This window comes from Loa loa (genome assembly GCF_000183805.2).
Source record: "Loa loa unplaced genomic scaffold supercont3.35, whole genome shotgun sequence".
Lineage (NCBI taxonomy): Eukaryota > Metazoa > Nematoda > Chromadorea > Rhabditida > Onchocercidae > Loa > Loa loa.
Window position 1 is genome coordinate 160,739 of NW_018108215.1, and position 17,260 is coordinate 177,998.

General features: G+C 32.8%; 2 protein-coding genes across 2 annotated transcripts; one reads left to right on the forward strand and one right to left on the reverse strand.

Moving 5' to 3' along the window:
* Positions 1 to 392: 392 nt before the first annotated feature.
* On the forward strand, positions 393 to 5,649 carry LOAG_03111 (hypothetical protein). Its single transcript, XM_003138648.2, has 16 exons — positions 393 to 600; positions 1,150 to 1,223; positions 1,402 to 1,485; positions 1,563 to 1,661; positions 1,756 to 1,909; positions 2,056 to 2,258; positions 2,718 to 2,783; positions 2,952 to 3,029; positions 3,159 to 3,260; positions 3,446 to 3,570; positions 3,749 to 3,875; positions 4,123 to 4,245; positions 4,371 to 4,471; positions 4,686 to 4,803; positions 4,909 to 5,142; positions 5,445 to 5,649. Exons 1-16 carry the CDS (start codon positions 540 to 542, stop codon positions 5,544 to 5,546), a joined length of 1,851 nt encoding a protein of 616 aa, XP_003138696.1. The 5' UTR covers positions 393 to 539; the 3' UTR covers positions 5,547 to 5,649.
* Positions 5,650 to 13,669: 8,020 nt separating this feature from the next.
* On the reverse strand, positions 13,670 to 16,630 carry LOAG_03112 (hypothetical protein). The gene is made up of 8 exons (XM_020446216.1): positions 16,576 to 16,630; positions 16,144 to 16,290; positions 15,691 to 15,796; positions 15,273 to 15,376; positions 14,838 to 14,949; positions 14,301 to 14,502; positions 13,956 to 14,100; positions 13,670 to 13,780 (listed from the first exon to the last, which is right to left on the reverse strand). The coding sequence occupies exons 2-8, from the start codon at positions 16,275 to 16,277 to the stop codon at positions 13,681 to 13,683; spliced, it is 903 nt and encodes a 300-aa protein (XP_020303414.1). The 5' UTR covers positions 16,278 to 16,290; positions 16,576 to 16,630; the 3' UTR covers positions 13,670 to 13,680.
* Positions 16,631 to 17,260: the final 630 nt, after the last annotated feature.

Consider the following 17,260-nt stretch of genomic DNA (forward strand, 5'->3'; position numbering starts at 1 on the left):
TTGTCCAATTTGATCGTATAGGTAAATTACTTTTTCTTAATTGTAATCCTGTGGTTTAAGTGATGGTGTTAACCACCATGCATATACTTTCCGTTGCAAATGTGAAGACGTCTACTTGAAATTAAAAATCTCTCGAAAATTTTTAGTAATTATGAAGTATGTGGTGTTAGCTTATCCATGAAATATGGATATTGTTGTTCACATAGTTTGATACATGTGCTTCGTGTTAAATATCTACAAACGTGTATTGATATTAGCGTATAAGGAAAGTGTCGGTGATTGATCCGTTACAGGTGAGTTTTTTTTAATCAAATGCTGATCTCTGGCTGTGGACACATCGAGTTCATCCTTTTCAGCACTTATATTATGCTATTTTCACTTTTAAGCTGTTTATTTTCAGTTACTTTGAATGTGAAATTTTATCCAATTCGGGATTTGTGGATTGATATTTAAGTCCTAATAGTTCGTGAGGTATCGTGATAAACGCGGTTGATTTTCTGAATCCCGCTGTTTAGCACTGCAACAGTGGAAACGGTGTAATGCCAAATAATGTTCAGCGTGTAATTAATGGTGGCCATCAGAATGTTGCTAGCACATCTGGTTGGTATTTATCATTTGTATTGGGGTGGGGACTGAGTTGCATATTTCTGGTATGATTTTTCGCAAGCTGTTTTATTAATCGTTTCATGAAGAGTGTTGAAATTTGGTTACTAAGAGTTATTCGACTATCTTATGGGTTATTATGTGTCTTTTTTTTCGTTTTTAGCGTTGACAGAATATGTCAGATAAACCGTTCTGTTGATCGGTGGTTGGCTAACCAGTCAACGCACTGTAGTTTGGGTTGCCAAATATAATTGCGAAATTCGAAGCAGAACCTAATTAAATAAGGAAGTGTGTGACAGTTTAAGTGACCAGAAGTCTCCCAACATAGCAATCCTAATAATTTATATGAGGGAGTTCACAGTGCTTCGAAAAAAATTCCATTTGTTGACGCATTTTTACCTTTGTGCCGAAGAAACCGAAATTGTTTTAGGTAGTGGTTCGTAGAAATGTGTATATTTGATTCTGTAAAGTATTACTTAACTTCAAGTCTTTTCCAAGGTTTTATATATTTTATTTTCATCAACTCACATTATTAATTGTTTTTAGGTACAACAAATACACACACCAGCAATTCTGGAGCAGCAAATGTGGATCCGGAATATGGCATTTCGTATGTTAAGGTAGTTTTCATTTTGACTTGCTTTTTTTTTTTGCTACACAATTGGCCAAAATTTCCCTTTCTTTTTATTGTCATTAAATGCAGTCTCTTTTGCTCTTCTTGCTTTTGAAAACTTGGATTATACAGTGATTCATTTTCTTCCTGTGAATTTTAGTATAAAGTTCAGACCTGAATTATAGGTAGTAGCAGAATCCGTTGGTATAGCAGGGCTCCCCGATGTTTGCGCATCTCAAATAGCAGTTCAAACGACATATGCGGTGAAGGTAACATGTTATCGGAGAAGCATGTGGTTTTTTTCAGTAACTGCAGATATCTTTGGTTGGTAAATTTTCATTTTCAGATGGTAATTGAACATGCAAAGAAATTCGCTGTGCATGGTCGTCGTAAGCGTGTCACAGCTGAAGACATCGATTCAGCGCTTGCAATGGATGGCTATCCGGTATTAATTTTTATGAGACCTTCAGAAATTAAAAATTTATACACTTTTTGGTATTGGAATTAGGAATGATGTGCATTAAAATGCATTGTTCTAGCCTTTATTTGGTTTTACCGTGAAAGAAGGACTACCTTTCCGTTTTGCTGGATCAATGGGACGTGATCTTTTTGTTACGGATGATCGCGATGTCGAAATCACACCAGTAGTTAATGCGCCTGCGGCTAAATTACCTCTTGAAACCAATATTAAATGTAAGTTCTTAATAGGTGTTCTCCTTTCCCAAAAAATAATTTTAGAGGTTGTGTTTTTCCTGGTAATTTCAATTCTTCGGAAAGAAAAAGAGTATTTGCATTCATTATGTAGCGTCATAAGGTTCAAGAATAACTCTTCGTTTCAGCTCACTGGTTGGTGATTGATGGTGTGCAACCAGCTGTACCGGAGAATCCAGCTCCTGTGGTACAGAAAGAAACACCAGTAGTAGTTGCTATTGAAAAGGCAACAGTTGATACGGGTCTATCGATATTATCAAAGGCACACAGAGGCCTGCAACAAACCGAGCAAGTACAAATCAAAACAACTTCTACACACGCACTGTCTGTCGTTCGTTTTTGCTTTACTTACGAATTATGGATTGATGCGTTATTCAATTGCTGTGAATACTTTTATTAATTTCTCACCATGACCATAAATGATGTTACCTATCATACAAGAAAGAAATATATATGCCAAATTTAACGATCTGATATGTCATCATATACATTTCTTGGTTTTTGAAAGCTTTCTTTGGTCTTTGAGATAGGCAGTCAGCGAAAGACACGACTAAATTGGCTAGACTTATCGCTCGGTGTATTTTTATTTTTATTTTCGTCAAATTTTAGGTCTACAAAATACTAATTGTTCCGTCAGTACTTCCCGAGCTTGTTAGAGTTTTCGCTGTTCTATCATTTGTGTAAATCTGGCATTGTACAAGTCAGGTCTTATGTTGTTGATCTTATTGTGATTGGCTTTCGTATGAATAAGAAAACCCATTTGTTCTAACATAGGCTTAATTTTCTTCAGGAACAGCAGGTATTCTTTAAAGAAATCACCGAAGCTATTATGGGCAGTGATGATACAAGAAGGACGGTAAACTTGTTTAATCTCTTGTTCTTCATTCATTTGATATAATACGCTTGTTTGGCTTCTATACTTCATTCATTTGATATTCTTCATTTTCCAGTGGTATGAATGTTTCGAGCCACAATTTCATTCCTATAATTTGTGAAATTTGTAATCCTTATTCTTGATTTCCAGGAAGCACTGTACAGCCTTCAAACAGATGCGGGTTTGCAACAGTTACTGCCTAGGTTTTCGGTGGCAATTGTTGAAGGGGTTGGCTGCTTATTCGTTCTTTTACTTTGCAATTTTTTTATTTTCTTCCTTTTGTTATATAAATCTTTTATCATTAATATTTCATGGTTGCATCTGTTCCAAATCTTTACTGCATTTTTTTAAATTAAGGTTCGATGCAATATTGTGCAACACAATCTGGCTATTCTGATATATTTGATGAGAATGATCCAGAGTTTGGCAAATAATCCAGCGCTGTCGTTGGAACGCTGTGTCAGTTATTAATATTTTTTTTAAGCGATTTTTAATTCCTAACATTTAAAGGAGAATGAACTAACGAGTCCGTATGGAAGATGACCAGTCTTGGTTACAGTAAAACTTTTCGGCCGGTTTTTTCTTAATGAGAGCAATTTGTTTTTATTCATTAATTATTTGAATTATCAATCCTGAAGTTATAGTTGCATGAGTTGCTGCCTTCTGTACTGTCCTGCATATTGAGTCGACAATTGTGTGCTCGTCCAGAAACAGACAATCATTGGGCATTACGCGAATTTTCCAGTCGTTTGTTAGCCAATATATGCAGGTAGGGCTTTATGCATAATATATAAAAGAAAACTGAAGTTGTTTAGCAATATTTTCCTGGCCATTGAAATATGCATTGGTTTTTTATAATCCTATCGTAAATCAAAATTGAGTCCTGCAAATGTTTTCCTCCAACTACTATATGGAAAGAGCTTTCATGCTGCAATTGAAATTTTCAGGTCGTACAAAATCAGTCATTTGCGATCGCGTGTAACTCAAGTACTTGCCCAAGTTTGGCGTGATGAAAATTGTACACTTGCGGCATTGTACGGGTCACTGTACGCCCTAAACGAGCTCGGCGTTGACGTACGTCTTTTCATTATGAAAATTCTATTAGGCTTAAGTAGTGTATGAATATATAAAGTGGCGCTCGTTATACAGAACTTTTACCTTGTGTAATCATTATTGGCGTATTTCTTCGCCAGCCCGAATTGGTTTTTGCTTCTTAATAAGAAAGGTATATATATCTCGAAATCCACTAGACATTTCAAGTATTTGCATAATAGTTATGCCCAAATTCATAACTTTTAAACTTATATTAAATTTGTTGTAGACCGTGCATTCTGTAGTGATCCCTCGAGCTGCTCAGCTGCACAACGATCTTCGGAGGGTAATGTCAAACAAACCTAACACGGTTGATAAATTAGCCGCTGAAAAACTTCAAAATTTCGTCATTGTAAGTTTGCATAATTATCGATAATCTGAATAAAACTTTCATTGAAAGGCTTTCACCACATTTGACTTTTCCCTCGCTCTATGAGCTTTTTGGATCCTTTCGTTTAAAAAGGTTATGTTTTAAAGAAAGTATTGGTGCATTTCGTAAAAACTCAAAAACCAACTACGCTCAAGGAAGTTACGGATTATCAAAACATGTTCGGAGGATTTGGTGAAGCTGTACACAAGTATGTTATGAACAGGCAGTTTATAATCTTTTCTCAGAATTTCGAGTTTTAAATGATACTGATGATCAGTATTCTTTGTTAAAGTAAGATTTAGTCCTAAATGCATGCCGGAAATCATCTCACAATCGTACCATTCTGCAATTAATTCCAACATCTTTCCTAACGAATTTTCGCAGAGCAGTGTAGTAGTGTAAATCAAGCAAATGTTTTGCAGAGCTATAACAACTGACCATACATCAGTAGTATCAGTCAGTGCATCAGCAAGTAACAACAATGTACATCCTGCTGTTCTCCACAGATCTGGAAGTGACCGAAGGCCAGCTGTATCCACTGTTAGTATATACTTTTATTTGTTAAAGAAGTAGAAGAAAAAAAAAGTTACTGGAAATTAAATTTTGTACCTGCTCATTTGTTATAACAGCTATAAACCACTTCAGCAGCAGCAACAGCAACAGCGTTTGATGATAGGTACGAAGCAACCTGTGAATTCTTTGTCCAGTTCACCGCTTTATGTGGTTCGTCCACAGAGCTCACCTGTACCTGTTCGGAATTCCTCCCAGCAACCGTATGTCAACATTATTAGTGGTGGGCGCTTGCAACAATCAACTCCAGTATTGAGTCGTCCAGCGCAGCAGAGTACATATTATGTTTCCGGTGGGACGAACTCACCGGTATGTCATTTTATTTGCTTTGTTACTTCATTATCCCTCTGCTTTCTTCTTAAGACACATCAGGGAACTATATCATGCTTCTCTTTCCCTTTTACGGTAGTATGTTTAACATCAGATTCCGAATCCTGACTCATTTTTTTCAGCAGATTGTTATCAACACGGTAGCTATTTCAACAGAAGGATTTATTTCAATTTATTTATATTAGTTATTATTAATATTTGGAAAATATGTGCATCTCTGCTCATATATTTCGGATTACAGATTTTTATTATATCCTAAATTGAAGCAGCATTCTTTTTAGACGAATTCCTACGTTGTTCGACCAACTGGATATAAGAAAATGATTGTAACAAGTCAGCGTGGTACTTCGAGCTCTACGAATGACAGCTTTAGAAATTCATGAATGGCGTTCTATATATTTTTTCACTACCAAATTACCTCTTATGTTGGAGGATTAGAGAAACAAGCCGATCTCAGGTTTTTTTCCTTTTCCATTTTCTTGTTCGCTGATAAACTCAGAGAGAGTTCTGTGACTGTTGTTTTAGTTTTCTGTCTCACTGGTTGCTGAGTATATAAATGAGCACCAAATGCACTTGTATTATATGTGTATCTTGACTAATTTTTTCTCTTGTCTTACTAACATCAACTGGGGTCGCTTTAAAATGAAAGTTTAAATTAGAAGTGAAAGCTTTTCTTCCTGGGTTTCTGCACCAGATATAATTCAAACTCTTTAATGTTTGGGAAAGAAAATTGAGATTTAAATTCATCCCTGTGACATTAACAGAGTGCTGTTTGGCACTTTCTATACTCTGCTTCCTTACACTAAAAGAAGTCTTTCCATTCAGTAGATGATTTTGACTGAGCATATAATTTAGAAGTTTTTTTTATTTAATATATTCACTTCTTCCTGTTAAATTTTTCTCTGAGCGGGTTGATAAGGCGATGAAGGCCCTGCTATTATTCGCATTTTTTCTTTTTTTTTCCGTTTTGAAAAGATGATTTATAACGACCAACACATAATTCTGATTTATAACGATCAACATAATTTCAAATATTCAAGTAAAGATTAACAAAACACATAATTCTAGGCATCTAAAATATGAATATTTTATTTGAGAAGCTGCATAAGTGCTCTAATTAACTACCAAACACACTATGTTTCAGCAGGCATTTATGATCTCAGAATCCAATATGGTTATTTTGAGCTAAAAAAAAGCTCTTGCTCTAGTCTCTGCTGAATTGGCCTATTTCTGATTTCAGGCAGCACTAAATAAGGTCAGGAATATATCTCAAGGCTATTTTTTCTCGTTAAGTATGAGGGAGGAGGAGAAAAAGAGCAGTTACAATTAGTTCATCCTAAAGTGGGAAAAAGTGATATGTTCAGGAGTAGCTTTGACTAAATAAGCGTATTTGAAAAAAAAAAAACACTATCTAGATTGTGAGTCATGCCATTATTTTTTAATTTGAAATAAAAATATAGTACTGTCCTTTCTATGTGTATCATATTTTCATTTCCTACTGATTAATTACTTTTACATCATGTTTGTTTTGTTGTAATGTCTGCTTGTTTTTAGTTATACAATAGATTAAGACTTGAATGCTCACTTGTGGTACTATCATTTCAATGTTCTTATGCAATAATGACATATCCAGGATTATGTCGAGGCCAAATTTCGTCTCTCCATATTACAATATTTGACTAAGTAGTTGTCTTTTCTTGTTGAAATTTTTTTTTTAAACATTCGCTAATGAGCTATCTATTTTTCACTTTGACAACGTAGTGACAGGAGGCAGAAGATGAAGGCAGCATAGGACTCAACTTTCAAGCTTGATTCACACTGGGTCTAATCAACAGGTTTATTTCTCTTTCTCTTCATATTTCGAAAGAATCCTGGATATGTTGTTAGTTACCTCATTTAATGAAAAGGGATGAATATAAGCACCCATATATGTTTTTAATGTCTACAAGCTAGGGCGAGCGAGGTTCCTTTGCATTAGAAAATGAGCATTCCTTCAATGTTCGGTGAAATCAACCATTCCGGTTGGGAGGAATATTTTTCTGGGGAATACTTTTGCATGCATTTCCTAGGAAATGCTTCATATATTTTTTAGGAAATGCTGATCTTGGCATAAAAACTTGGCGTGGAAGAGAGTGAACATTAAAATTATTTACCTCCGCAGTTTTAAGAAACTTGGAATTGTATACCTGTATTGCTGAGTACAGTGTTTTCACTGTTATCCGTTGTTGATTCTGTGTTTTTGCTCAAGGGATGGATGATTTTGTACATTTGCATGATGTGCTAGATTTGCTGTTCATTACGCCAAAAAGAAGTTTTCAATCGCCAAAACATATCAGTGTTTCGAGTGGATAACATTTTAGTTTACAAGTAGTTGCTTCGAATGACCATTTAGTGGGTTATAGCAGAAGTAAATTTTTTTTATCGAAGTAGAGCTTATGGTGGGATTATCTGAAACTTGCTGATGCACATTCATTTTCATTCTTTTTAATTTAATTCGTTAATTGTATTAATTTTCATTTCCTATTTCATGCTTTGTTTTTTTAGTTTTTGCAAAATTTCAGCAGGTTTTCTGTGATAGGGATGTTTTCATCTAAACTTGATTTTAATGCAGTGTGCATATAACGAAAATTTGTATCATCAAAAATGTTATTTTTTTTCGAAATTAACGTATGTCCGGGAATTATTCCCAGCGATTCAAATTTTTATCCAGTTCCATGGAAATACTGTGCTTTTTAAAACTTACAGTTACTCCCGTAATGCTTAGGGAGGAATTAAAATCCATTTATGTTACACTCTCATCTTTTAGCACACTATCTTGTTTATTCGTTTACTTATTTGTTTGTTTGTTTGTTTGTTTTATACACAGTGGTTATTCTTCATTTAATGAACGTCGCAAACACTATACCACTGTTTCGCGTGCATAAACATATGGACGTTTTCTAAGTGTTTTGGAATGAAGATCTGATTATTCAAAGTGTCTTCACAGGTTATGGGCATTGTCCAAATGTCTTCATAGATTATGGACGCTGCGAAAAAAATACTTGTAGTATGGAAATTGGTCCATAAAGTGCCATCATATTAATACGGAAATGGTTTTTATTGTTACCCAAGAGTGGGTATGATATTACTCTCGTGATATAAAAGTGAATGCTACTAGGAGTATATTCTGTTCATGGTCATTGATCTTATCAAAAGAAGATGCGATAACGGATCATATTTTCGTCTAAATTAATCCCATCTCGATAATTTTATGCGCTACTACTAGGAAAAAAGAAGGAAAACAAATTGCAGTATAACCTATTCCTTTCCATATCAGAAATTATGCAAACGTGTCAAAGCTGTCAACAGTCAGGATTCTAAAATTTTGTTTTTCAAAAATGAATTCAATGTTTACATGATCAATTTTTATGACATTTATCCTGAATACTCACCTACTTTATCGTAAAAATATGGGAAATAGTAATGATGGGAGATTATTGGCACAGTTCAAAAGTTTTAAATAACTCGAAATGATATTTCTACATTTTGAGACACTCAAGCAAACTACTGGAGGCTGAATAAACATAAATTTAAATGAATTAACTTAATGATGTTAGCATTCTAAAGCAGGATGAATCGAAGAATCTAATCTTTTAATTAATAAATGTGATTTCAACAGTTTTACCTGGATAGGTGCAGTTCTTTCGACGATTGATTCAACTAAGCAAACATTTTTTTCCTTCCTTAGGAAAGACGGTTCAAATTTTGGTCATAGCATAAGATAAACTTTAGTTTATTTAAAAATTAATGATGACATCTGTTTGCTATGAAGTGAAAAAAGGATGTTGGTATAGGAAGGGACAGTTTTGAGTTTATGATTAATTGTCATACATTTACAGGTATTTTCAGTTAACTCTTCTTCAATTCAATTATACATATTCACTCCGTATTGGAAATATTTGTTGAAATTGCAGCAAGAGATGTTCGAGAAGGATTTTCTTATTCGTTATCATCAGTAATAACCTATTTGGGTTTTTTCTTTCTTTATTCTGTAACAGTAAAATCGTTGAATGTTGATGAGAGATTGATAACTATGATATTTATCAAAGATACCTAGTAATTATCTTAGAAGAAATGCTTCATCAAGTCACGCTTTATTAGTAGCAGTATTTTATTTTTATACATTTGCTTAAAATAATTACGCTATAATGAAATGAGATAATTCCATTATTTACAGGTAAATTGGTGACATAAACGAGGGCTATCAATGTTACGTATTGTACGCAACGTTTTCACGTATTGGTAACAGTGTTATTTTACTTTTACCATTTATCTCAAAGAATTTTATTTTGAATTTAAATTATTGTCAGTAGTTACTTGCGATTTATTCTATCATAGATATGACAAATATAACATTATTTTTAATTTCACATATAACTACAATAATTCTATTAAAAGTTTGGTGTATACCTTAGCTAGTAGGTATAATTAGAGGCTATGATGATAGAACTAATTCATCATTGCTATTAATCTACTTCCCATGTTACCTGCTGATTTCAATTAACTGTTTTTCATAGTGCTTCTAAATGTCCTAATCAGTTCTACAATGTCAAATAGATCCAAGTAAGATACATGAATTATACTTAATTTTTGAATCTTAACTATTTTTTCTGCTAAATTGCTTGCAAATACCACTTGATATAGGTGTAGTTTACGTAATATTGAAATCCTTGAGATCATTCCAGTTTTCTTCTAATAGTTGTTCATTTTTATCAACTTATCGGTAGTTACAATGCAGGCTAAAATACCCCAACTTATAGAAGAAAATTTTAGAGAAACTTGCATATACGATACTATCAGGATTATCAATAATAAAAAGTACATGAATCCTGTTGATGGCTTAATTTGTGCTGCTAAAAGCAAAGCATGTTGGATATGGTCAGGGGCGGAAAATGCCGGAAATTTTAACAGTGTTATAGAAGGTGAAATATTGAGAAATCAGTTATCATCAATATAATCCTTTATCATTTTGAGAAATCAGTCAACAAATGAAGTATTTTAAAAAAGTAAAACTGGAAACTAATTAAAATGTTAATACGAGTCTACTAAATTTTATCTGGCCATTTATTTGGCTCATTATTATTGTCATTTGGATCGCTTTTATTCAATCTTGTGCATTTTGATGTGAGCTTAGTTGTTCAAAGATTAGCTGTAAAATCTTTAGGTCAACTATCATAAGAAGAATTACACCAAAAAGCTGAAATTGATGTAAAAGTTGACAAAAGCGAAATCCTACGAATCAAGATTAACATGATAGACTATTTAACGAATAATTTACAAGTAGTTCAAATTAATTTCAAAATTTAGAATCTAGATTCACTTCGCCCTACACAAGAATTGGACCTATGTTAGCCCGGAAAGGTCACATGAACAAATTACAGGGGTCAAGTATTGCAGAATAATACGGCTGGATAAATGAGATAAATTCTTCTCCTTAATTAGGTCAATCGCGCGATGAACAGCAGCATTAGTAACAAAGAACCAATCGGATGACCACCAACATAGAGGTCATTATTGGACAGCGTGTTAATCATTCAACAGATTATCATCATTGATTTCTTTTCATGAAATTTGTGTAATAGCCTAACAGACGAGATTCTAGGATTAAAATTCATTTCCCCATCATTCCTAATCTTCATTTTCATACAATTTCCCGACAGTTAGATAAAATTCTCCTCGAAACTACTTGGCTTTTTTCTTTCCCACCAAACTTGGATTTGGAAGTATTCTTCGTTCCTTCTAAACAGATATTTGAACAGATTAAATCGAAATAAAAATAATGACGGAGTTAAATGTATAATTAGCTAAATAAAATTTCCCTCCTACAATATACAAAATCTCATGAAACTTTCAAAAACAAAATTCCTACGGCTAGTTTAGAGATGTTTTTCAAGAAATAACAAGGATGATTTCAAATAATTTCATTCCCTTTCGAATATTTATGAATTTTCCCGAAAGAAACCAATTTAGCCTCAATTTGTGTTATACGGTATATTCCTTATCGCAGATGAATATTTTATTCTAAATTACAATTAATTTCCTTTGGACAAAACTGTCACAGAGATCATCAAAGTTAACATGTCTTATTCCAGGATTGCTAAAATATTTTGGCAATACAATTGAGGGTATCTACTAACGGAAAGGAATGGCATCTGTTCGTATTTCCAGAAAAGATCAACTGAAAAAAAAGATTATAATGCGTGATGCAAGCTACAAATCCATTTCATCTATGATTTAAACTATCATTGACGTAATAACACGCATATGACAAACGAATACTTTAATAGTTATTTAAATTGAAGAAAATGAATGCATAATTGTTGGATCAAAAGATCTCACAAACTTAACGTATCATTTACTTATTATTGTATATCATTTTAAGGATGGCATCAGTGATGACTACCTGCAATAGGTTGAAAGTGTACGAAAAATGATTAATAAATCGAAAAAGTTACTGAAGAGGAAAAAATATAAGTATATCGAAATGGAGGATAAACGGATGACGATAACAAAAAGTCATTTCTCATAGAGATGGTATGACAGAAGCCAAATGCTTAATTAGACTAATTTGAGTTGAATTCTTTGGAGTAGTTTGCAACAAAAACGAATATATTTGATGTTTGTCTCTAAGCATTATTTGTAAAAGTCTTAATCAGATCATTAAGCTGCTAAGCTCGAATTATCTCGTATCACTCATCCGGTTCAGATAATTAGTATTAATATTATCATGTGATGTTAATATCAACTAATTAAATTAAGAATCCCATAAGAATGATTTTTCGTCAATCAGGCAAACACAATTCTCACCGAATCATTATATCATGCATGAGAAAGTAAAACTGTTACAACTACCACTAACAGAACATAACGTCGTCAATGTTAACCAAATCTTTTCAACCATCTATCCAGACAAACATTGAATCATCTCCCGCGGTATATTGAATGAGATTTCCGCAAGCTAATTTTATATTAAGCCAAACGCTATCCAAACTTCTGTGTTGACAAATGATTCGTAATACTATAACAGCTACCAGTATCAGGAAATCGTCACTTATTATGTTATTATGTCACCAGATTAATAATGCATATACGTTTGATTCTGTTGCCTAGTAACGATGGAAAGATGAGAAACTTGTCTACCATAAGTTTCATGTTTGAACATGATGAGCGAAATTTCTAGTATAGTATGTTCGAAGAAGCATTGGAATATGAAATATCTTAGATAAGGAATTAAACATTAATTGAGCTAGACAACGGATGTGAGACATGCTTGATATAGTCGAGAGATAGGTAAGCATTATTGTTTATTGAAAGGTGTGAAGCAATAATCATTCAAGTGAAACGGATAACTCGAACCACGGAGTAAATGAATGGGAAATATCTGGTAGATTTTATAATTCATCAGACATTCCATAAAACCTTGAGTGTGATCAAAGAACTGTCGAAATCCTTGACAGATTTTCTATCTTTAAACCCAATTCTTCCATCTTCTAAAAGAATCATAAGTTGAAAAAAATATAGAATAAGTATACACGATTTAATAGTACAGGTGAGATATTATGTGGATACTCACGGAGTGAACGATGTACGTGGTTGGGTAAAAAAACACTACTCGTTCACCAAAATGTTCCTACCAAACGCAACATGTGAGAAATTAACATTTTGATTGCATCATGTGGTCGCAGAAGTATCTCTTCTCTAAAGCACTGATCTTCAGAATATACCTTTTCTTCAACATCACCTTTGCGCTTTCTTTCTTCCATTAAAGAAAAGAGAAAAATAAAAAGAAAAAAAAATGAATGAAAAGTTCCAGAAATCAAGAGATTTTGCCTTAACAATGCGATATCTTCAATTCTCTAGAAAACAACTATTTAAATATCTCCATTAAACAAACTATCCAAAACCAGTGAATTTACTTGACAGAACAAATTTAGCTGGGATGAGTCGACATACGCATAAAAATACAATTCATAATTTAATTCATGATATAATCAGATCTTTTTTGTAAACTTCGTAGCATCGAAATAAAACTATCACACATTCCAATATAATATGTACATGATAAATTCAGGAAAACAACATAGAATTGGTGTTAACGATTTTCCTATAGAATAAGTTACCCCGGATCCAGAAAAGGTATATGATCCATAAAAGAAATATAGGGGGTATTAATACCTGCACCAATTTCCATATTGAGAAAATATAAAATAACAAGAGTATTAACGAGCTGCTATGTCACACGACACCTTTTTTAATTCTGAGTAGATAAATACATGTAGAAATAGAAAAATACTTGGTAAAATGTACGCAATTATGCTTCTCCTAAAATGTCCGTCTGAACAGGAGAGAAACAAATCTCAATCTTCAATCTTAAAAACCAGTATTGGTATTCTTTCATTCCAAAAGGAACGCTTTATCTTCTTTATAACGAAGAAACCAAAGAGCTTGGTTGTTAATTAAATAACCTATTGGTATTTTTCAATCCTCCAAGCATATCAGGAAAGAGGATATCCGAGAAAGAATTGGTCGAATTTGCTCCTCACCGACATAATCCGAGTTCCATACATTTAATAAGTAACTGAAAAGTCCTGATTTGAAACAAGCAAAACAAGAACATAGAGTAAATCATCATGCTTTAGTATAGAAACTCTTACTTAACGCATATCATCAGATGCTAAACGTCATTTGTGAAGGCAAAACTAAATGGTCAAGAAACGAAAATATTTTAAACCAAAAATGTGTTTCATTCTCACTTAGATATTGCATCCTCACAGCTGGGATGTGAACCGAAGAATAAGTTAATAGTCAGTAGGATGAGAGCAGAAGGAAACGGTGAATGATCCGAATCAGATAAACTGTGCAAATATAATGGAGCACGTCCTCGTAATCTGTCGATTCCTGAAAATTTTTAAACCAGTAATTCTTTGTTCCGAGTGCTTAACAAATCAAAAGGATCAGAAATTCTTGAAGATCATCTATGGGTATTTATATAAATATATATTTCCATCTGAGGATATTCACTTCTCACTTTCCGACTCCTAATACTCAATATGACCAAGGTATTTATTTTGAAAATTTGGAAATCTTTCAAAGTTTACCATGTAAAATCACTGATTTACTGCATTTCGATAATGATTTTGTAACTTCACTTTCCAGCAACTGTCGTTCTTTGTATTCATTACAAAATATCCTGTCAATTTCTCCCTTACCGGTGACATTCGAAAAAACATCACCAAGAGCATCTGCTAACATATCGGCTTTCGTACCCGTAATCAATATGATATATGGTTCGATTGCTTTCTGAAATCTCAATACAACATTCCAAACTTTTAAATCATTTCCACTTACTTATCCATTTACTGCAGTTCTTTCTTTCATTACTTAGTACTTCTTTTTTTCTCTTCTTATGTGTTATGATTTATTAGCATTTCCCATCTTAAATATCATTTGCTAATTTTTTCTTTTCTGTGCAAATGGGATCTGAATTATCTGTCCCACCCGAAAACTGACAGTATATCTTTTATGAAACCCAAGAAAAGTGGGATATTTGTACAACCTGCTGTATGAAATGTTTAGAAAAAAGTTTTCTCTCATATGATATCCAGATAATGTGAGATAGTCTAAAAAAAACATACCTGGTAGACCCATTTTTCACCAATAAGCCGTAATACTGCCTTCGTATTGGTACCACGTTCATATTCGACAGTGAAATTTTTCCTCAAAATACTATTTACCTGCTGCTTATATCTGTAAATAATAAATATAATGCATATATATATTTTTTCTTACATAAACTCCACTTCTTTGCAGCGATTACTCACTTCGCATTTGTCTATCCATCGTTGTATAGGACAAAAAATAAACTATGTAGTACAGAATGCATTTATGATGTTTGTCACTTCAAACTATATTATCCTTTACACATTCAATGTTGCAGTAATATAATGCTAATTATTATGAGCATATAATTATGAAAAAAGAAATCTTGTCGGAACATAAACTACTGCACGAATCATATTATATATCATATATCAAAATTTGCTGAACTAAAGGTTGAAAAAAACACCAACCTCTTTAGTAAAGCGCTTCCATTGTTGGAATTTGCACATGAGTAATTGTGATAAACAAAAACAACAACGACGACAATAATAATAAAAGCAGGAATAATATACGGCTGAAAGACAAATAATTTTATGCGAATATGAATAAGTCTTTTTTTGTTTACTTTGAAAGAACTGGTTAATTAAGTTATAAGTTATAAGCAAAATGGGCACTAGCCAAATCTCAAGCACCAGAACATCCACAAATTTCTATTGTTATATACATATAACCTTAACCTCAAAATTAATTTATTAAATCACTGTAAATGATTTAATGGATTAATTATGAAACTATAAAAATTATGAAGTTTCGGAAATAATCCTAGATGTCTTTATAATTGGGCAAATTCTGCTACATTAATGTCAGAAGCAAAAAAAGTTTTATTACATCTGCCCAAGAAAACAGATTCCGAATCCGATCCAATAGTATCAATGTTGAGTCATTAGCACTCCTTTCAGAATCATCATATTCTGAGTGATCTGACTCATAAGACCTGAATGGATATAGCCTGAATTAACTGAATGTGAATCGCTGATGAATAAAAAGTACAGATTACATCAAGCAAGCTTATTGATCTGATCAACTCTCTCAGCTCATTTATGGAAACTACTCGTCACTGTTAGATATCAGAAAAAAATTTTTCACTGCTAAAAGAGATAACTATCCTAGTAACCTGAACCATTTCAAAAACGAAATAAGGTTTGTTACTATATCTCTGTGATATGTTTCATCAAATGACAATTAAGCTAATAACAACCAAATTCAAGTTTCACACTGGACAGATAGAAATCCAGATCAACTGCTGTTAAGCTTGGATTTCGAATGCGTTTAACAACTTACACATTACTATCGTTACTGTCATCATAGTTGTGTTCTAGTTTTGGATACAAGTTTCCTTGCCGACTTCGATTCCGAAATGACGACTGAACTGGACTATTCTGCACATATGATTGACGACTCCTCTCACTAGGCATAGTTCTTGGAGTTCTTCAAAATTCAAATAATGTCATTGAGTATCAGAAAAGAAAGATAAATTGATAATTGAATAATACAAACGGCGTCTGGAATTAACATAAGCATTATTTCTTTCTTTTTAATTTTATAATTTGATTCTCATAGTGATTTCTTTTTTTTTGCTTTTATAATCTGATTTTAGTAAAAACAGTAAATAAAGAAACACAGGAAAAATACAGAAATACAGGAAAAAAGATTTCTGTACTTGAAATACAAAAAAAAATATATATGAAGGAAATTTTGGAAAATGTTACTTACATCTAAAATCTAGATATCACATCAAGTGTAGTAGAGATGAATCCTGAATCCTGAATAAAAAAACCTTGACATTATGGTCAAGAGTAAACGAGCACAAATGGTATTTGAAGTCACGCGGACAATCGAATAATAGCAACACCCTGAATTAAGCAAAATTCACTTAATGGAATAGCACAAGGAGCGATTTGCAAATTTGAAATCTCAAGATAAATGTTTATTTTATTCATAAATGAAAAGTGTAATTGTTTTGTAGTTCTGGATAGTTACAGTAATAACTCTTACGCAAATTAGTCATATTGTCATATTTGTGACATTACCACCATTTGTTATCAATTGAAGATTTTTATTTTGATGTAGTCTGTGCATAGTATTTTTCGGAGTCTCTTGATAGTTCCAGAAGATTTCTTTTGGATAGCATGAAGAAATGGGTTGATACTTGAATGATTAACTGTACTGAGCATGAAGAGGTAGATATCGTTCAGGAAGCATTCCAAGATAATTCTTTGTCACCTTGTCATCCTTTATCATATATCATTGCAACAATAGCCTCAGTAGCGTTAATGGCTGTAATGAAATAAATCCTTTGTCCTAAACAATTATGTGGGAATTCAGATAAGGCTTCTTAATTTAACATATATATATATATATATATATATATATATATATATATATATATATATATATA